General features: G+C 41.4%; 2 protein-coding genes across 3 annotated transcripts in view; both read right to left on the bottom strand.

Annotated features, from left to right (window-relative positions):
* Positions 1–11,659, bottom strand: part of LOC149255543 (protein CHROMATIN REMODELING 35-like) — a 274,333-nt gene extending 262,674 nt beyond the window's left edge. Inside the window, exon 1 of one of the 2 annotated variants that reach the window (XM_089460510.1) lies at positions 11,307–11,659. The gene's annotated coding sequence lies outside the window, so the exon portion shown is untranslated. The remainder of the gene's footprint in view (positions 1–11,306) is intronic. The other variant, XM_089460509.1, reaches the window with a different exon arrangement.
* LOC149255544 (peptidyl-prolyl cis-trans isomerase CYP26-2, chloroplastic-like) lies at positions 1,889–11,049 on the bottom strand. The gene is made up of 3 exons (XM_089460511.1): positions 10,899–11,049; positions 9,983–10,792; positions 1,889–2,319 (listed from the first exon to the last, which is right to left on the bottom strand). The coding sequence occupies exons 1-3, from the start codon at positions 10,958–10,960 to the stop codon at positions 2,217–2,219; spliced, it is 975 nt and encodes a 324-aa protein (XP_089316637.1). The 5' UTR covers positions 10,961–11,049; the 3' UTR covers positions 1,889–2,216.
* Positions 11,660–21,335: the final 9,676 nt, after the last annotated feature.

The following is a 21,335-nucleotide window of genomic DNA, read 5'->3' as shown; positions in this document are numbered from 1 at the left end:
GGACTAACTGCCACCCTGGAAATATAGAATTAACCGCCCATTCAAGGTAGGGTCTGGAAGTTTACTAATGCCTGCAGGTTTTGGTGTAATGGAAAACCTCAACATGGTATTACAGCCTTGGCCCAGGTTTGATTCCCTGAGTTGTGTTTGAGGGGGGCTGTTGGAGTAATTGTCACACTCACCTCATTGGGAATCAATTACATGGGCTAATCACCACCCTGGGAACATGGGACTGACCACCCACTCAAGGTAATGGTAAGGGTTTGGAAGTTTACTAATGCATGCTGGTTTTGGTGTAATGATAAACCTCAACAACAAGAGGCTACTTAGAAATGCACTCTAAATATAAGAGAGGGAGATTCAGCCAATTCCCTTGCTGTAAGTGGATTGACCTTCTAGTAAGTTAAATTGATACACAACGAGGGAGTATTGCTGTAGGATTTTTATTTCCACTGCCAATTTGAGTTTTTATCTTTTGGCTGTCTTTGGACTTCCGATTGCAGGGTTGGCTGTCATTGGTTGAAACCACTATGGCATGTCCCTTCAGAAAGGCAAGTTGTTGAATGTAAGGGAAGCAAGCCACAAACAGATCATGGAAAATGCAGAGATTCAACTTATCAAGCAAAGACTTGGTCCGCAGGATACCTAGGAATATGACAACATCAAACCTCTGAGATATGGTCATCTGATGATTATGACAGATCAGGTACACGTAAGTTTTTATAACTGTAATTTCCATGTAAGTGTAAAGGATAATGTTGATAGAAATCTATTTGTTTAAAATTTGTTTCGTCTAGGAACGTGATAGATTCCTGCTTCAAAGGATTGCTGATCAACTTCGTGCATTATTTCTGGCCATCTCTACTCCTTATTTCTTGAAGAATTTAACACTTCTATTGTCAAGGTAAGTGTTCTCCTTATAGCCCTTGTTCTCACTAAGTGTATAACTCCGTAACTGTATGAGGATGCATACATTATTCATCCCAGGAGTATGGATACTTTTTTGTTAATTGATGCAGGGAACCCATTAGGATGGACGGGTCTGTCTTTTTCGTCATGCCCGATAATAAATCACGGCGAGAATCTCTGGTTGGATCAGTATCAGGATGGACCGTGCAGTACTATGAATTCATGTCAGAGACTTGTTTTATATTTTCCAGTCGCTGTTCTGATTTTTATGAGGATCAGCTAGATTTCTATTTTTGCAGTCATTCCTTGATTTATGCAGGATCTTGGTACATGTGCTTCATAAGAGGGCAAAGAAGGTTTTAAAGATTTGGGCAGACATAAAAAATATTGCATATGTATTTATGAGGAAGATGGAGGTAACAAAATTAGTGTGGAGCAACAAGTCTTTTTGAAGGAAAGAATGCCAATTTGCTCGAAAGTGAACTATCGAGGAGTCTGATCAGCTACGAGAGGCATTATTAGGGAGATGCACTGGGATTTAGGGGGCCACTTTAGCTGGCATAGGACCACCTAATTGGTCTAACATGACACCTGTGGCATACATCTAACAAAAATGTTTTCAAACTACTATAAGATGTAGGATTTGCCAATTAGCAAAACGGAAGAAAAAACACAGGAATGTACATTTGCTTGCCCATTCCAGAGAGATCATGGAATTGAAAAGACATAGTATAGCTCACTTTATCCCTTTTACTGTCTCTGGTTGCTTCGACATGATGAACCACTTTACTCAATGTCCTAAGCATAATAATATTATTTCAGAGATATTCAGATTATATAGGTTGCTAGAAATCATCGTATCATAAACAAATATAACGTCGGCAAGCCAATTTTTGGTGCACTATAGTACAAGTTTTGCCTGCTTACTAATGGGCAAATTGTAGTTGTGAATAAGTATATGGTCAACTTGCTTCATAACTTGGTTGAGAATAAACTCAAGTAATGGGGCTCTATGTTATCATCAGTGTAGAGTTTGCATATAAGAGCATTGTGAACACGAGTACAAAAATGTATTCTGAATTCCATGTGGTATATGGTCTAGGCCAAGAGGCTTTACAAAGATGAGATCAAGTAAGCAAAATTCTTGCAAAATATGCAAGTATCAACATTTGACTTATATTCTTTACCTACTTGCAGAAAGCATCAACAGAAGGCTGGTGAATGACATTTAATTCTTGGCAGAGGCCTCTCATGAAGATATTCCGTCATTCCCAAATCAGTTCCACATTCCTTCAATGGATCTTGTCTTAATCAAGCTCCCCACATTTGGTGATGATAATCTTTGAAAAGGGCCTGTTGAATCCTCTCTCTGCCACCGTTGCTCGCTTATCTCCAATCAACTTTGCTACCCTAGCTCGTACATAACATCAAACAACATTGTGAATTGATCAAAACAACCGAAAAGACAAATGAAAGATAAAAACTCTACTCTCTCAATCTCTACACTCCAAGTCTCTTGTATTTGTAGTGTCACATGAGTAACTGTTGCATATCAGTCACTGTTACTGATTCAGCCGTTAAACAAACAATCTTTAACCTCCATCCTCACTTGAGCTTCCATCTCAAATGTGTTCATACATTTGTGTCATTCTCTGACACATTAGTTACACAGCCCTATTTAATGCATTGCATATCTTCTAACACTCCCATTCATTACTCAACATTTGTAACAGTTGGACAGCCAGATTTAATGTTGGGATGATTAGTGTGGAATTCAAGGAAGACATCTTAGGGGTAGTTGATGTGAAGCTTATGGGGAAGCGGTAGGTAAGTCTAGATGTGCTATTTGAAAAAGTTTAATTCAATGTTGCATGGATTTAATGGACTTGCACGGTTGTTGGCTGGTGAATTTTGAAAATTGAAACTTTGAGAAGATGTCTAATATGGCGTTAATGATCCTGTGGTGCCATGCAGATAGGAACATCAAATCACCGCAACATAGAGACTAGGAATCTTGAATTGAGAAGATCACTGGCTAATATAGTGCAGCTTTAGATTTATTGTATTAACCGTGAAAATTAGAAGATAACAAATGAATGAAATTTGGCCATGTGTCTGTTACAAATGTGGGGAAAAGAAAGAAGAGTAAAAAAAAATATTAAATTCGACAAATGATAAAAATAAGTCAATGGAATTGTAACACCACAACAAACCCAAAATAGTTAAGAGGAAGTACCTAATGGATTCTCAATAAAATCCACTAAAAGAAAGATGAAAATAAGGTATAAAATTGTTCACTGAAAGCGTGGGAAAATGTGTCAAAACCCTTAAAAGTGTACGATTCAAATGGGATCAAATATAAGCAACGATGTGTAGCAGTTTTTGCTAATTGTGAACAAGTAACACCAGAAGCATGGTTAGAGTATCAATCTGTGAGGCAGTTTTGAACAATGACATATGGAAAATGGTCCGGGCTGAGGGGGGTTGTTGAAACTATCCGTGGGGCAGTGGATTGCTATGCGCCTTATCAATGGACATACCCAATGGCCAATCGTCAAGGACAACTAACAATTGGTGGATGAAACTGTGAAGCAGGGAAGATGAGTCTGGTGTTGAAATTTGGTACCGGAGGACAGGTGGTTCCCTTAGGCTTTGATCTTTGGCCTAGGGAAAAGTGTCCAAAAGAGTTTAATTTTTCTCCTAAAGTGACTTTATAATTTTATAATGTTAAATCTAATTTAAAAGTGACTTTAAGTGATAAAGTTACTAAGTCAAATTTTAAAGTGACTTTTATAAAGTCAATGAAAAATTAGAAAGGAAAAGTGACTTTGGAAATAAATGACTAAGTGAGTCTTTATTAAAGTGGGGTGAATTAAAAAATAAAAAGTGAGATTTAAATGAGCATTTAAGCTCAGCCTTAGATCTCAATCTATTTCAGCCATTAGATTTAGGGATCACCCAAAAGTCACTTGGATCACCCAAAAGTCACTTGGGGTTAGATTAAAGGAGGAAAAGGTCATTAATTCTTTCATGAGCAGATTGAGAGAAGGAGAGCAAGAGAGCAAGGGAGATTTCTGGACAGTGAGCTATAGAGTTTCAACAGCGGAGTTTCAGCAGAGCGGAGTTTCAGCAGAGCGGAGTTTCAGCAAGGCGGAGTTTCAGCAAGGCTGAGTTTCAGCAAAGCTGAGTTTCAGCAAAGCTTAGATAAGTTGTAAAATTTTGCTTGCTGATTTTTGCTGAATATTTCTCTTACTGTAAAAAAGCATTTTCCAGAAATAAAGAAGAGCTCTCAAACTGGTTTTCCCCAAGAGTTGTAGGGGGTTTTTCCAGGGTCACATTGACAAAAAATCTCAGTGTTTAAATATGTTTTAATCGCTGTTTAATACTGCTGATTTTTATTTCTGCAATTTCCAGCATTCTGTAAAATTTCCAGAATTTGTGTTTTTAGCAAATTTATTTTTTCCAGCTTGTTAAATGTATGGTTATGGGAAATGGCATTTAACTATATGGGAGAAATAAGGAGAAACTGAAAACCGGGGTGAGAAATGAGAAATTTCTACATGGTATCAAAGCTTGAGTGCTGAAGGACAGTTTGGGACAGCAAAAGGAAAAATTACAGCTGCTGATTTTTCACTCAGAAAATTCCAGCAAGCTGATTTTTTTCATAAACAGCAGTTTTACCTTTACTACAGCAGTGCTATTTTTCAGTTTTAGGACAACAGGATGTCATTGGGATTGAGGGTGGAGGATAGGCTAGATGGGCATACAAATTACAGCGTTTGGAATGAGAGAATGCAGAGTATCTTTGAGGAGGCAGAAGTCTGAGATATCATGGTGCATACCACACAGAACCCTGTTGTTGTGCCTACTGATGCTACTCAGTTGGCTGAGTATAATAAGAAGAACAACAAGGGTAAGACGCTGATTCTAGACGGAATCAAAGACCATTGCATTCCTCATGTAAGAGGAAAGAGCAATGCCCATGAGATGTGGACAACATTGTCCAATCTCTACCAGAGTACCAATGAGAACCGGAAGATGGTCCTGAAGGAGAAGCTGAAGAACATTAAGATGGGTAATGATAGTGCAGCTGGATATTTCACAAAGATTACTAATGTGAGAGATGAGTTGGCAGCGATTGGAGAGGCCATTCCACCCACTGAGTTGGTGCGGATTGCAGTGAATGGCCTCCCCGTTCATTGTTGAACTTTGCTGATGGGGTTTATGCACGTGAGACCCTTCCCACATGGGAGAGGTTTTGGGATGATTACATTCAGACAGAGATCAGGAAAGGTCAGCTTGGGGCAGCCAAGCCAGTTGAGCCGGATGAGGATGTAGCACTGGTGGCAGGAGGCAAGAAAGGCAAAGGGAAGAAGCAGGCTTCCACAAGCAGTGGTGGGGGCAAAGGCAAAGGTAAAGGTAAACAGGGAACATACAGAAGGACTATTCCAAGGTGAAGTGTTGGAATTGTCAAAAGATGGGACACTATGCAGTTGTGTGTCCGGAGAAGAAGAAGAAGAAGGGGAAGAACCATGACGTGGCAGCTTCAGCAGAGATTGAGGACTTTGCAGGTTGTTTTGACCGGGAGTTTGCATTCATGACGTGTGAGTCCTCTAGTGGAGGATCACCTGCCACACAGGTTCAGAGGGAGCATGCTTTTCCCTCGATTAGCGGAGCATCTTCAGGTATCTAGTATGTGGACAGTGGGGCTTCACGTCACATGACAGGAGTCCGTGAGTACTTCTCAGAGCTTTCAGAGAGTGGCACTGATATAGAGGTAGTACTCGGTGATGACAGAGTTGTTAGAGCAGTCGGGGTGGGGACACTGACATTTCAGAGGGAGTCCAAACCTCCCTTGAAAGTGTCAGAGGTTCTTTATGTGCCAGGGATGAGGAAGAACCTCATATCCGTCTCAGCTTTGGAGGACAGAGGATATGAGATACTGTTCAGGGGAGGACAGGTGTTGATGTATCCTAGGGGCACTCCAGCTGATTCAGCTAGAGTGATAGGTGTACGCCATGCAAAGGTGTACAAGTTTGCATTCCAGCCCCTTTTGGCATTGAGCAGTAGTACCGACAGCAGAGCTAGCAGTTCTGAGCTGTGTGAGATTTGGCACTGCAGGATGGGACATATGTATCATGGAGCCCTAAGGACATTGCGGGAGATCACTACAGGTGTGCCAGATTTCAGTACTGATCACTTTGATACTTGCAGAGGTTGTGCGATGGGCAAGTTTGCCAAATCCCCTTTTCCCAGCAGTGACAGCAGAGCGACTGGGATACTTGATTTGAGTCATTCCGATGTGAACGGTCGGATGTCTCATGTTTCCTTGAGTGGATATGAGTACTATGTTTTATTCATTGATGATCACTCCAGGAGGACCTGGATTTATTTTTTGAAGACCAAGAGTGAGGTCTTCAAGCGGTTTCAGGAGTTCAGAGCTCTTGTGGAGACACAGACAGGTCGAAAGATCAAGTACCTGAGGTCGGACAATGGAAGAGAGTACACCCTTGGAGAGTTTGTTGACTATTGTGCGGAGGCAGGCATTAGGAGGGAGTTCACTGTTCCTTACAACCCCCAGCAGAACGGGGTTGAAGAGAGGAAGAACAGATCCATCATAGGGGCTGCCAAAGCCATGTTACATGATCAGGGGTTTCCATTGTCCTTGTGGGCAGAGGCCTGCAACACAGCTGTTTACTTGCAGAACAGGAGTCTGCATCGTGCCTTGGGGCACATGACTCCGGAGGAGGCTTTCTCTCGGAAGAAGCCTGATATTGGTCATCTTCATATCTTTGGATGCATTACATACTCCTATATACCCAAGGAGAAGAGGACCAAACTAGAGCCCACCACAGAGAAGGGTATCTTTGTGGGCTACAGTGAGACCTCAAAGGCCTTTCGGATTTACATTCCTGCACAAAGGAGTGTTGTTGTCAGACGGGATGTGAAGTTCGAAGAGGACAAGGCCTTTAGGAGGTCACGTGAGTTAGAGTATCTGGATCAGCCAGACCCTCAGCAGCAGTTGAGTCAGTCACAGGGATCCAGTGGGCAGGGATCAGGAGGATCAAGAGGATCAGGGGGTACATCTATGAGGATGTCAGGGCCCTCAGTGAGCAGTGGCTCACCAAGCTAGAGGGGTGGTGCTCTGGGCAACATGCAGAGCAGTTCAATAGGGAGTCCACTGATGGATAGTTCACACGGTACCTCAGCTTCTACAGGTTCAGGTGCAGGCAGGAGGACAGCAGACAGACAGTCAGGAGTTCAGGCTCCTGATGATGATGAGGAAGAGGAGTTTCATTCTCCGGCGGGAGAAGTGCGCTCAGGGAAGAGGAAGCCCAAGTGGCTTCAGGAGACCTTGAGAGATGTCTCATCTGTTGCTAAGCCGAAGAGGCCGGTCAGAGAGAGTAGACCACCTGAGAGGTTTTGTAGCTATATGGCGATGGTTACCAGCATCCTTGACTCTGAGCCTTCTAGCTATGAGGAGGCAACTAGCCAGCAGGTCTGGAGAGAGGCCATGCAGGAGGAGTATTCTTCTATCATGAAAAATGATGTTTGGGAGGTGGTGCCGAGGCCTGAGGGAAAATCCGTGGTTACTTCCAGATGGCTTTACAAGGTAAAGCATGCTGCAGATGGCAGCATTGAGAAATTCAAAGCAAGGTTTGTGGCTAGAGGGTTCTCCCAGGTAGAGGGAGTTGATTATGAGGAGACCTTCACTCCCGTGGCTCGATATACTTCGATCCGCTCCATTATATCGATAGCAGCAGAGATGGGTTGGAAGATCCACCAGATGGATGTGAAGATTGCATTTCTCAATGGCTTCATACAGGGGGAGGTGTACATTGAGCAGCCACAGGGCTTTGAGGTGCATGGGAAGGAGTCCCATGTGTGCAGACTGAAGAAGGCCCTTTATGGCCTGAAGCAAGCTCCCAGAGCTTGGTACTCCAGGATAGATACATATTTGCAGGAGATGGGTTTCACAAAGAGTGAGGCAGATCCGAACCTTTACTTTATTGTGATTGGTGAGGAGCCTCTCATTCTGGTGCTGTATGTGGATGACTTGGTCATTACAGGTGCAGAGAGACTCATAGAGCACTGCAAGAGAGATCTTGCGACGAAGTTTGAGATGAAGGACATCGACTTGATGCATTACTTTTTGGGCTTGGAGGTGTGGCAGGAGAAGGGGCATTTCTTCCTGGGGCAGGGGAAGTATATTGTGGACATCCTTAGCAGACTCCACATGGAGGATTGTAGACCCATGTCGACACCGATGATCACCAACTGGAAGAAGCTTCATGCTTCAGATTCCGAATTGATGGATCCCACATTGTACAGGCAGCTGATTGGTTCCTTGATGTATTTGGTCAACACTAGACCAGATATCTGTTTTGCAGTCAACACGATGAGTCAGTTTATGTGTGAGCCTAGGAAGCTTCACTGGGTGGCTGCAAAACACATTTTGCGGTACTTGCAAGGGACAGTGGATTATGGTCTGGACTACAGGCAGGGAGATGGAGTGAGATTGGCAGGATACACTGATTCTGATTGGGCAGGTTGTGCTTCTGATAGGAAGAGCACTTCAGGGTGTTGTTTTGGGTTGGGTTCAGCAGTAGTGTCATGGTTCAGCCGGAAGCAGCAGTCAGTAGCACTGAGTTCAGCGGAAGCAGAGGATATGGCAGCCAGTCTAGCTAGTTGTGAGGCTATCTGGCTTCGCAAGATGTTGTTTGGCTTATTTGGTCAGCCGTTGAGACCTTCAGTGATTTACTGTGATAATCAGAGTTGCATTAAACTCACGAAGAATCCAGTATTTCATGACAGGTCAAAGCATATCGGGATCAGATATCATTTCATCAGAGACTATGTTTAGAAGGGAGCTGTGAAGCTTGAGTATATTTCCACTGATGAGTAGGTTGCAGATATTCTTACCAAAGCCTTACCACGGGACAAGCATATCTACTACAGAAACAAAATGGGTGTGGTGAGGAACACCTTCCTCGGTAAGAGGGACTGTTGAAATTTGGTACCGGAGGACAGGTGGTTCCCTTAGGCTTTGATCTTTGGCCTAGGGAAAAATGTCCAAAAGAATTTAATTTTTCTCCTAAAGTGACTTTATAATTTTATAATGTTAAATCTAATTTAAAAGTGATTTTAAGTGATAAAGTTACTAAGTCTAATTTTAAAGTGACTTTTATAAAGTCAATGAAAAATTAGAAAGGAAAAGTGACTTTGGAAATAAATAATTAAGTGGGTCTTTATTAAAGTGGGGTGAATTAAAAAATAAAAAGTGAGATTTAAATGGGCATTTAATCTCAGCCTTAGATCTCAATCTATTTCAGCCATTGGATTTAGGGATCACCCAAAAGTCACTTGGGGTTAGATTAAAGGAGGAAAAGGTCATTAATTCTTTCATGAGCAGATTGAGAGAAGGAGAGCAAGAGAGCAAGGGAAATTTCTGGACAGTGAGCTGCGGAGTTTCAGCAGCGGAGTTTCAGCAGAGCGGAGTTTCAGCGGAGCGGAGTTTCAGCAGCGGAGTTTCAGCAAGGCGGAGTTTCAGCAACGCTGAGTTTCAGCGAGGCTTAGATAAGTTGTAAAAGTTTGCTTGCTGATTTTTGCTGAATATTTCTCTTACTGTAAAAAAGCATTTTTAAGAAATAAATAAGAGCTCTCAAACTGGTTTTCCCCAAGAGTTGTAGGGGGTTTTTCCAGGGTCACATTGACCAAAAATCTCAGTATTTAAATGTGTTTTAATGGCTGTTTATTACTGCTGATTTTTATTTCTGCAATTTCTAACATTCTATAAAATTTCCAGAATTTGTGTTTTCAGCAAATTTATTTTTTCCAGCTTGTTAAATGTATGGTTGTGGGAAAGGGCATTTAACTATATGGGAGAAATAAGGAAAAACTGAAAACCGGGGTGGGAAATGAGAAATTTTTACATCTGGTAAAAAGGTATAGATATGGGTTCTCCAACTATTTAATACGCGTTTTATTCTCTCCCATCAATGTTTATTCTTATGAAGTTTAAGTAAGTAACCTCAAAAGAAAAACAGAGAGTAGAGATCATTCGAGCACTTACTGGAAGTAAGCAGACTTAGTATTATCTTGCACTACCTTGACATTCCCTATTCTGTCGACAACGTCCATGCCACTCAAAACTCTTCCAATAAGCAAAGAGCTAGAGCCCAAGTCTTCTGCGTTTTTTGTCGCAATGACGAACTCAGTTCCGTTAGGATTTGGCTTCACCTCTTCCTCCCTAATCTGAAACCTTCCCTCTTTCGTCACCAACTTGATCTGGGGAAGGGGCTTAGAAGGGTCCCTAACTATAAGACCAACAGATCCCCTAAATGTCCTAGTCCCTTTACACTGCTTCTCCAATTCTTGGGCTTCATCAACTAAATCATCCGCCACAATGCGACCCCCTTGAAACATCTCGGCATCCACGCCATAGGATCGAATCCCCGCGTTTTGAATGGACGACGGGGTTATCTTGATGAACTCTTTTTTTCGGTACCCAACGCCTTGTCTTCCGGCGACCAGCTCGGCAAACCGCGACACCCCAACTGGAACGTCTTTCCCGTAGAGTCCTATGACAATGCGACCGGCCGCTTCTCCGTCTATGGCCACGTCGAAGAAGACGGATTTCGTGACGGTGAGGTCATCGCACGTCGTGGGTTCGAAACCCTTTGCAGGCTCCTTGTCTTTCTCAGTTGGGCTTTGTTCTTCCTCTGCAAAAACGGACTCCCCACGTCGCGGTTTCGATCCCCATAAGGTGGAGAACAGGACGCCCGATCCTTGAAGAATGAGTCTTCTGGTTTTGTTATGTGGGTCGGCAATTCTACATGCAGGACTTTGTCTCAATGAATATGAAGCGATTGTGATTCGATCACTGCACCACCAAGGCTCGAAAAATGTTAGCAAACGAGAAGGGATTTCAGAGTTAACATAAATTTACAGCTGCAACTTGGATATTCATTCATTCGTTCCATTCATACCTCAGACAAGTTGGAATGAAGTGTGAGGCGGTCATGAATGACAGTGGCTTCATCATTTTCATCCGCTTTAGTTTTCAATACTTATAGCGCGTGAGGGAATTGGGTGGTTCCAGGCCTCTTTTTAGGTGTAGGTATCCATGGATAAGGTAGGTCCAATTTGGGAAATTGTTGCGGGTGGCACTTACCAGAGGCTTATCATCATACATATGGATAATTTTCTTAAAATTAAAAAATTCAATATGCCAAAATTATGGAACCACGTAAGAGAGAGTGAGATCCGGGCACTGCAAGGATCAAATTGATCGATAGATTGCAGAAAACATCAAATGGAAACAGACGAAAACCTGAAATGAAAGGAACTCGGGAAAATGAATTAAAGAAATAGTGAGAGGAGGATTGAACGCTGACCAGCAGGATGAGGTAGCTTCTCCAAATCAGCTAAGAAATTGTTTCTTTTTTTTGTAGTTTGTCATCCGAAGTATGCTTTAGGTAGGCAGCCCCAAAGAGGGAAAGAGTTTTCAGTCAGTGGGCTCTGAGCTTTTGCTGGATCATTGGGTCTTTCTCGACCAGAAAATGTATTTTTATCCATCACCTCACTTAGCTGGAAATGGATTCATGCTAAATGTGTTGGTCTAATCCTTATTTTCTAGTTATCCATCACCTCACTTCGCTGGAAATGGATTCATGCTAAATGTGTTGGTCTGATCACTTCGCTGGAAATGGATTCATGCTAAACGTGTTGGTCTAATCCTTATTGTATAGTAATCTGCTCATTGGCAATTGCCAAATACTATTGACATGTTGTTGCAGCTGCTTCAAAGATAGGTGCAGCATTGGTTTTGTTTTTTTTTCTCAAATTTGTTTAAAATTTTCTACGGATTGGTTGAAAAGTGAGTAAGAGTATTTTAAGGATTTTAGGTTATTGAATTTACTTCATTAAAAACACATTTTAAACTTTAGGAAATTTCATTTAAAAACTCCAAAATATATAATAAGAAAACAATATCTATAAATAAATAATATAGCACATGTTATATTTATATTACTATATCAAGTTTGCGACAGGTTCACTTACAATAGAGCATATAATCTTTATGAGCTTAAATTAATGTTTCTCTAATATGTGCTTACTATGTTTTAACATATTTTCTAATATGTGAATCTTCCTCAAACCATGTGTAATGCCTTTTCGATGAGGACAACATTCATTTAGAGGTTATATCCATTATTTAAGTAGCAAAATATTATTCTTTTCAATTATTGAGTGGAATGTTCTTCATCAAAATACTTTTTTTAAAATATAAGTTCCTATATCACTACACAATATTATTTTAAGTAATGATATTACTTTGGCTTCCTTTTCTTGTGGTGTCATTCTCTAGAGCTCCTCTTAAGTAGGGCATTTGCTCCTTCCTTCCTTCAATCGAATAGGAAGGGTACATGATGCCGTTTTTCATCTTCATAAGTAGAATGTATTTGCTTTGAGTGTTTCATTATTTCAACAATTCAACATGGCATCTCCTTATGCAAAAACTTTACCACCAAATTTGTAAGAAAGGCCTCGAATAATGTCTCTATGCCTCAAATAGCTCCAAAGGTGAAATATACCTATGAATATGTACAAGCTTCTCCGTTAAACTTGTTTCTCGCACCTTCTTCTATTCAACATCCGCTAGTCATCTCCTTGAAGAGGGTGTTTATGCTTTCACACTCATTAACCCTTTCATTACCATATGTCACATTATGGACCTCCAATATGTAAAACATTTTATTCTTTGGGCATTGTTTGACCCTTCCTACATCATAAATCATGCATTGGACATCTCTTAAGGTGGGATATTCATCTTCCAAGTTTTGCGTCTTGCTCACATCAACCATCCATGTGATATTGAGTGTGGTTCAATGTACGAATGAGATTATCCACCTAATGTAATAAAGGTAATGCGGAATATATAGCCAAAGCTTCAAATGTGTGTTATGCGTGCCCCAAATGGGAACTTGTGGTGCCATATGCCCTCATTAAAACCTCCATCAACCCAACCATACTTTTCTACCCCTTTGTTCCTCCGTAGATGATGAAAAACACTCAAGCAATATGGAACAGTGTGCATGGCCTTCGAGTCTCTTCATGCTATGTTGTAACTCCTATTGAACTTGAAACATCTTATATTGTACTAGTGAGAGAAGAAAACCCATAAAAATATGAAATGATAAATGCATTTTTAGGTGGTGTTGTAGCGGCTACAACCACCCTCCAAATTTTGCCTTCGCTTTGTTTTGGAGCCTCCCTCCTTAAATCTTAGCAGCTTGTCTTGCATTTCTCAAGTACTTGTGCTTTCATTTGAATTGATCTTTCGATTTACAGCTTGTGTTTGCTTACTTGCTTTGTTGTCTAACCAAAAGCTAACCCCCCGTAACTTGGTTGATCCGGTTCTTACACTGCCTTGGCAAACTGCGCAGTCCTAGAGGGCAACCAGCCTTGCTCTCAGGAATTGTGTAGAGCAGCCTAACAATGAACCTTGCTCTCAAGAATTGTGCAGATCAACCCAGCAGTGAGCTTTAGCTCTCGAAATGCGCAGACCCAGCTGACAGCTTGTCTTTGGCGGGGAAATTGCGCAGCGCATGAGAGGTAGCCAAAGCCACTCAACCCAGGAATTGCGTAGAAGCATTCCCTCAGCTGTTGCCTGATGCATGTGCCAGCAGGTTGCTTGGTTCACCCCATCACTGCGCAATTTCTCCATGCATGCATGGCAACCTTTTTCGAAAAAGAAAAAAGCAAAAAAATGAAAAAGAATCCTTAAAAAATAGGGATCTATTTTTAGCACTCGGAGTTACTCTTGAGTTAATTTTAGAAAACTACCGCCACTTGTCACTTTTTCCTAGATTTTTGGCATGCACGTCATAAACCCTAAATTGATCAAATCTATTTAATGGACGTTGCCATAGCTCATTTTCACATTCGATCTTGGAGCTCTAGCATTCCCGAAGCATCTAGGAACCTTCGACATGATCAACACAACTTTTCCGAGTAAGTTTTGCTTTTCAAGTCTTTTGTTGTTTTTTCTATCGCTTTTGTTTCCTTAGCTTGTGTGAGTGTTGTTTTGCATGTTTTATTGAATGACCATTGGCGTTTTAGTTTGTTTTAACTTGTAGAAGTGTTGTTTCAAGTTTTGCATTGCCTTTCTTAAGTGTCACATGCATAACCTCGTTTTTGCACTAACGGTTGTCGTTGCGGTAGCTCTCCCCACAAGCTTCGTTGTTCGTCTATTTCACTGATTTTTGCACTTGTTTTGATTGCATGCATGACCATTCACTCAGATCTGCACCATCCTTCGCTCATGCATTCAGATCTACTCATTTTCAAGTTGCCCTTGGGCAGATCTGGGCTGCCTTGGCTCAAATCTAGCTCTTCCCAGCATGCACTATGCATTTCTGGAACTCAAGGCTCTGCCTTGGCTCCAAAAGTTGCGCAAAGGTTGCTAGTCACTGGCTCTAGCTGTGCTCTGCGCAGTTCGAGGAGTCAGTCTCGAGTCTTGCCCATTGGGATTGCACAATGCATAGTCCCAGCTAACATCAAGCCAGACTGAACTACACATTGCACAGTTCTAGTCCACATCAAGCCACACTGGACTGTGCTCTACGCACTTCTAATCATCATTACATCTCATTAGTATCTGGGATTGCAATGCGCAGATCCAACTGACAGTCTCACACCTCTGAGAGTCACAACTTCACAATCTTGTCCAATTTGTTGCATGATCGAACCTTGAAGTGCTTTGTATTTTTAAGCTGACATTTCCTTGTCGTGAGTGTCCGATCTATCTCCAGGTACACTAGTTAAGCAACTTCTCAACAGTAGAGGCAACATGGTTTCCAAGAGAGTTGGATCAAAGGATACTGTAGAGAGAAACACTAGAGATCTAGTTGAATAGGTGCCAATGAACTTGCCTATCTAAGAAAACACACAGTTGTTCGTAGAGGACATGAAGATTACATGGCAAGAAATAAAGGACACGTTTGTAGGCAGTTTCAAGGAAGATCTGGAAGATCGACAGGTCTATGTCAACATTCACAAGTCAAACTTGTATAGGGTTGCATGCATGTACCCCGCCTTCCTGTGCGCAGATATCATTCACTGGATTATCTCACATACTGATCTCGAGACGATGACACAAAGCAGTACTAGTGGAGCACAACTTGCCATCTTCAAGACGGAAAACTACCATAAGATGTATCACTTGCCGCAACCAGTGAACTATATGGATGCATTGTTCTACACTCCCAACAATAATCTGAACACTAGAGACATCATGAAGTGTTGGTAAAAGAGCCATCGAAGTTCAAAGCGACACCCAACTAAGTCTACAAGACGATGTCACTCAGGAAGGCTTACCAACTCTTGGTCATCTTTGCATGTCACTTGGATGGTCAAGAGAGCACAGAGACCTTCCCGCAAATTTGGGTGGTTACGTTGGATCAATTGGCAAATGAAGGAAGGTCATTCAACTAGTCTGACATGTTGGCTCTTCAATTAAAAGTGCATGTATCTAATGCCCAGAGTCAGCCTAAGGATGGGCATGCAATATTCTTTATGTCTGCGTACCTGTTTGATGCAATTTGTTCCAAATAGTGGTTCCCTGGCATGGGTTAGACATGGACACCATCATAGGATGTTGTGAACATCTATTGTAAGTTGCTCTCCGAGTGCTGCCACCAAGGAATCATGGTGAGGTTGGTTGACCACTTCATCACCCCGATGTACAGGATGATATTCGAACATGATCCACCTTGCATGTCCCAAGAAGTGATGCAGGCATTGCTTAACATTGCAGATTGGTATGCCTCACCCGGTGGCACCTTCATCAGGATGTTTGGCGTGGAGAAACCTCCACATGAGCTACCGAGGTTTTCCACAAACAAGCTGGTCATGCAAGAGGTTGCATACCACATCTCCACAAGATTATCAGCAGCACTGCACATGAGGAAGAAGGCACCATGGCCTACTCTTCCTTTGCGGATTGGGTTTTACGAGATTCGTACCTTGAAGGATGTGGATGCCAAGGTCGTGGACTTAAAGAAGTTTGGGTTCGGCGCCAAGAGTTTCAATCCATATGATCCCCACTGCATATGTAAGAACCACTGTGCGAAAGTGTATTACCCATGGATTCACAGGGCGTGTCATTGGTTAGAGGAAGATCCTTGGAGGTATTGCTACAACTCCTCTAGGCTCAATGAACAGGTTAGTATGGTTGTATAATGGAAAGAAACTTTGCAGGCAACAACACCATAGGAAGCAACAACAACGATAGTAATGAACAGTAAACTGGCGCAAGGCAAAGGCAAGAGGAATATTTATGAGAGTGCAGAGGTTGAGCAAAGCTACAAGTTTAGAGAAGATCCTCTTGTTAAGAAAGTAGCTTTGGAGATAGAGGCGAAGAGGCGACAACGTGAAAGGAGAGTAGAATGAAAGAAGAGATAGAAGTAAAGGTTGGAAGATGCAGAGATGAAGTTGCAGGAGATGGAGAAGAAGTTGAAAGCATAACAAGAGCTCAGGAGGATAGAAAGGGAAGTAAAGCAGTAACAGGAATAGGAAGAAAGACAAGGTGCAATGGTGAAGCAAATGAAGAAGAGGGTGATCAGGTGCAGGTTCAGGAATCTGCTCAACAGGTTGAATAGATGGTTGAGGCAATGAACATGGAGACGAAACAAGAGCCACAAAGCCAAGACACCTATCTCATGTCAAGAGCATCCGATGTCGCACCATAATCTCTGCCACCTTCAGAATCACAACCAGTCTCGAGCAAGCAGGAAGAGGTTGTTCTCTTTGATGATGATCCAGAGATGGATGTGTACAATTTGGCATTTGACAAGTCACAACACAGGATTGTGCAGGCACGTATAAATCAACTCCTGGATGATCACACATCACCTGTGCACATAGAGGAAAGGTTGATTGTATAAGATGTTCGAAGACATCCAGTTGCCATGGCCGAGGCTTCTCAGGCTTATGCAAAATCCATGAGTTTGACGGTCAAGTTCTTGATAGTAGAGAATGATCGAATGGCGAAGGACTTGCAAGAGGCCAGGCAGAGAATAGAGCAGTTTGAAGGATCCACTATGGAAGAAATGAAGAAAGCAATACTTACAGAGATATCAACTTTGGAGAACACCCTGCAGATGTTGTATAACAGATTTTCCACCGTGCACAAAGTGGTTGCCATCTATACGGTTTTCAGCAACAGTGCGTGAAGATAGCCCAAACTCTCAAGGACATCCATGTTGTCATTGCGCATGTACATGAATGGACAATGAGGTACAAGGGGGTCCCACTTTACTTGCACAAGATAAGCCACAAGCAGAGTTAGACAAAGCACAGATTCAGATGTTGATATGGAACTATGAATAGCTCCCTTCGCTCATCACTAGCATTGAGGCTTCGTATGCAGGGTTGTATAAGAGTCTGGATGTCATAGTGAGGACACACAAGATCCCTTCCATCGGAACCCTCACTCAAGCCATGAGGAAGAACCAAGTCATGCTGGAGGTCGATGGGTACCTAGAGTAGTTGATGCGTGAAGCCACCAGTGATGACTTGCATTTGAGCGTAGAAAACATGTAGAAGTACATCGATGGTCTAACCCCACTCAGAAGTGTGTTGCGCATGTTTCAGGATGAGTTGGACAGAGGTTTTAGAACCATATACCCGGAAGCCATGGAGGTGAGAGTCTGCTTCGATAAAGACATCACTAAACAGTACAGGGACACAATAACACAATACCAAGCTTGGTAGCAATTTGTCACGGAAGACCAACATGAGGAGGTTACCAAGTTAGTCTTTCGCCAATACCTTGAGTGATGTTATTTATCTTGTTAGGTTGACTCAAGCATATTTTTGTCCCATATGGGTATATGTGGAAATTGTATTATTGTAAATATGTTGTAAGTGAAATTTCAAGTGTCACTAGTAGAATGTGAAAAATCACTATGTAATGTGAAGAGTCATGAGGGTAGTCCAAGAGTCAAAGGGGAATGTCAAGGGTCACCCCACCCTTTGCTATATATAGAACCTCATAACTCATAGTACAGGCTTTTTGGGAGCCGAGCTTTTGGCTAGGCATTGCTTAGAGAAGTCTTGGAGAGTATTTTGACGAGCCTTGGTTTCTCCACATTGTAGAGCAAGTACATCTCTTTGGAGGAGCAGGCGGTGTTGATTGTAATGTTCCACTATTGGGGCTAGTGGTTGTTAATGGTGTATGTATGGATGGAACTTTCACTTAATAATATAACTAAGTCATCAAGTTTTCATGGATATGTTGTTATTGTGGCTCAATTATTCTGGTTACTTTAGTAATGTATGTTATTTTACTTACCATTTGTGTATGAACTGTTTTGTATGTGACTGTATGAATCTTGTTGGAGACGTGTTGTTGTATTAACCTATCACTTTGGATTGTGGACTATTCCGCTTCCAGCTTGTGATGTCATTCTGCTTGTGTGTTCCTTTCAGGTTGTATACTATTACAGGCTTCTAAGGGACACACTTCCTTTCCCCCCTATGTGTTAGAACCCCCATGCATCTCACTTGACTCACTGCAAGGTCACACACTTGCTTCTGAGAAAGTTATCATAATTACCTCTGTGTGCTACCATAGTCAAGGCACTACTGTACTACCCATTGTTGGGACTCCTACTCCAAATGGTCTGAGGTATAGTTGGGACTTCTTAGTGAGGAGATCCCCTGACATGTTGGTGGGTCCAACAATGCCAACATTTCTGGCGCTAGAAGGAGGGCCAGGTGACAAACTGAGTCCTCATTCATGACTTACGTTACAATCTCAACTCCGAAATGTTTTTATCATGCACATGATTTCAAAGTGTTGGAGGAATTCATTGATGACTTGTCAAAAATTAAGTATGACGGTGAAGGTGGAGCAACCCTGTGAAGGCACGAAGTTTCCTTTGCAGGCTTCTGTCACAGGAATGAAGTCCCCTCGGATGACATTGCATGTGGGTTGTTTGCTTACATGCTTGATGGGCATGCTGACCAATGGTGTCACACATTGTCCGCAGCATCCATTCACTCTTATGATCACATGATTGATGAGTTAATATGTGCTTTCTATCATTATGACTGTAAAGCACTCAACAAAAAAATTCTAGAATTATGGAAAGCACCTAATGAATCTCTTGCACAATTTTGGGTGCACTTCTTAAATCTTTCTTTTCGAATCCCTGAAGATGAAATTGATTGGAAATTTCTCAAGGAATGGTTTCAGTATCTTCTTCACATATCTGAAAATCCTCACAAGTTAGAATCATTCGAACCCCTCCCAGCATACCTCAGTGTTAGAGCTACCAAATCTAAGACGGACAAGGTTGTTGTCACAAGTGGCCCACTGTCTGCTCCTCATCAAACAACTCTAGCTCCGTTGGAAGAGGTGGGAGAAGTTGTGAACCCGTCTGTTAAACTGTCATCTCCTCCCACCCCACCTGATCTGGATTTCTGCGTCGATGTGGACTACGAGCTTGTTGATTGTCACGTGAACTTGTTTTCTCAACCTCCATCCTCTTGTTCTGTTGATCCTTCGGATTTTGGTGTCTTGTTTGGTGTTGATCCTCTAGTATGTGATGGCTACTGCAAGGATTTACCCTCTTTGCAAGAACAACTGTGGAATTCTAAAACAAAATGTGTCATGTATAACAATCTTCATAATAAGGATCTTGATATAATAATAGATCTAACCTCTGCAAAAGAAATCTCGGATAGAATGAAACTCATGCATGAGGAGGCTAGTAGCAACAATGTAAAGAAAGGAAAGAGAAAGAGGAAGGAGAAAAAACCTTGTCAAAAGGAAAGTGTTCACTTAAATGAAACCTCTATCTTTGAGAATGTACTTGACCCTCATGAAGAAAAGACAGATGGAAATCAAGTTAGGCATGACTTATCGTTGGCTAGTATAGAAAGATTGAAGAACGAAAACAAATATTTGAAGAAACTGGTGCAGATATGTGATGAGAAAGAGCATGAGTACAAGGAGGAAATCGTCAGCCTAAAGACTCAACTTGAAGAAGCAAGGAGACTAGAGGAGGTGATGAGCAGTAAATTCAAGGAGAGAGACCTACAGTGTGAAGGATTAGAGGCTGAGGTTAATTCAACTAGAAGTAAGTTAGAAGAAAAGAATAGGTTGTGTAAGCAGCTAGAAGAGGACCTTGCCTCCATGAAAAACTCAGCAAAGGAAACCATTAAATATCATAATGAAGCAACCCTAAAAGGAACTACAAAAGAAGAGTCTAACAACATGTTTTGTAAAGAAAACAAAAATAAGCAGCAATATCAAAACCAATGAATGAGTTGAACAAGTTCGAAAGATCTCAAAGGAGATTCATTGCTCCTTGGAAAAACATCACATGTTTTTATTGCCATGAACATGGACATGTGGCAGCAAATTGTAAGAACAAGAAGAACAATACTATTCAACAAAACATGCAACAAACAAGAAGGTACTATCCAACAAGAAAACAAAGGAGAACACCAGCAACTAGGTACATAAACTCTTTCTATGATTATTGTTATATGTGTCATGAATTTGGACATAAAGTGGTTGAATGCAAAAAGTATGTAAAGGAAAATATAAATGACTCAAGAAAACACACATCATTTATTCCTTTTCTCGGCCATATAAGGTGCTATCTATGTAGAAATTCTAGTCACAAAGCCAAAGACTGCAAGTTGTGCTATACCTTAAAGAACTCTAGACAAAAGATGGACACTGCAAGAAATCCAAAAACTGAGACAAAAGAAAATGTAGACACGAGAATACAACCAACTAAAGTGTGGAAGATAAAGAATAAGAGAAACCAGTGACCTAGATTGGTCTTAGTGGGAGTTACTCAAGAAAGAAAAGAAGAATTTGTCAGTGTTAGATCAATATCACTTGAGGGGGAGAGAAACTCCATTATTGTCAACAAAGCTTCGAATATGTAGGTGTGAAATACATCTGTACTGAGGAAAATATATTGAATAAAATATTGGATAATAAAGGATGATTTAGTGGATGGCATTTCCACTATACTATACCCAACTTGCAGGAAAAGAAAAAGAAAATGACCTTAGTGCAAAGTTATCTCGAATGTCTTGGAAAGAATTTGATATCAATGATGCATCCTCTAGCAATTCAAAAATATCTCAAAAGGATTAAGAGAAAGATGATTTTACAGTATGTTGGGCCAACTTAATTAGAGGATTTGAAATTTGTGTGTAGTAGCTCCATCACAATTTTAATAATGTTGAAGAATTTTGTAAGGCAAAAGAGGGTTATGCTCATAACGAATCTGTAAAATTTGATGAATTTGAAGGAACACCTCTCCTAATTGCAAACAAAATCATCACAATTCTTTGGAAATAACTATGTCAAACAAAGTGTGGCAACAAATGAA

This window comes from Pinus tabuliformis, chromosome 7 (genome assembly GCF_031772625.1).
Source record: "Pinus tabuliformis cultivar Carrire ecotype Pingquan chromosome 7, CPIR1, whole genome shotgun sequence".
Classification (NCBI taxonomy): Eukaryota; Viridiplantae; Streptophyta; class Pinopsida; order Pinales; family Pinaceae; genus Pinus; species Pinus tabuliformis.
Note: the sequence above shows the minus strand (reverse complement) of the source record. Positions and strands in the feature narration are given on the sequence as shown.

What these genes read in the sequence shown, in the direction of transcription:
- LOC149255544 (XM_089460511.1), bottom strand. Translation starts at nt 10,960, where the DNA reads ATGAAAATGATGAAGCCACTGTCATTCATGACCGCCTCACACTTCATT. An exon ending in TTCATTCCAACTTGTCTGAG is followed by an intron (nt 10,793 to 10,898) that starts GTATGAATGGAA and finishes TTGGTGGTGCAG; the next exon opens with TGATCGAATCACAATCGCTT. An exon ending in ACTAAGTCTGCTTACTTCCA is followed by an intron (nt 2,320 to 9,982) that starts GTAAGTGCTCGA and finishes TGTACGAGCTAG; the next exon opens with GGTAGCAAAGTTGATTGGAG.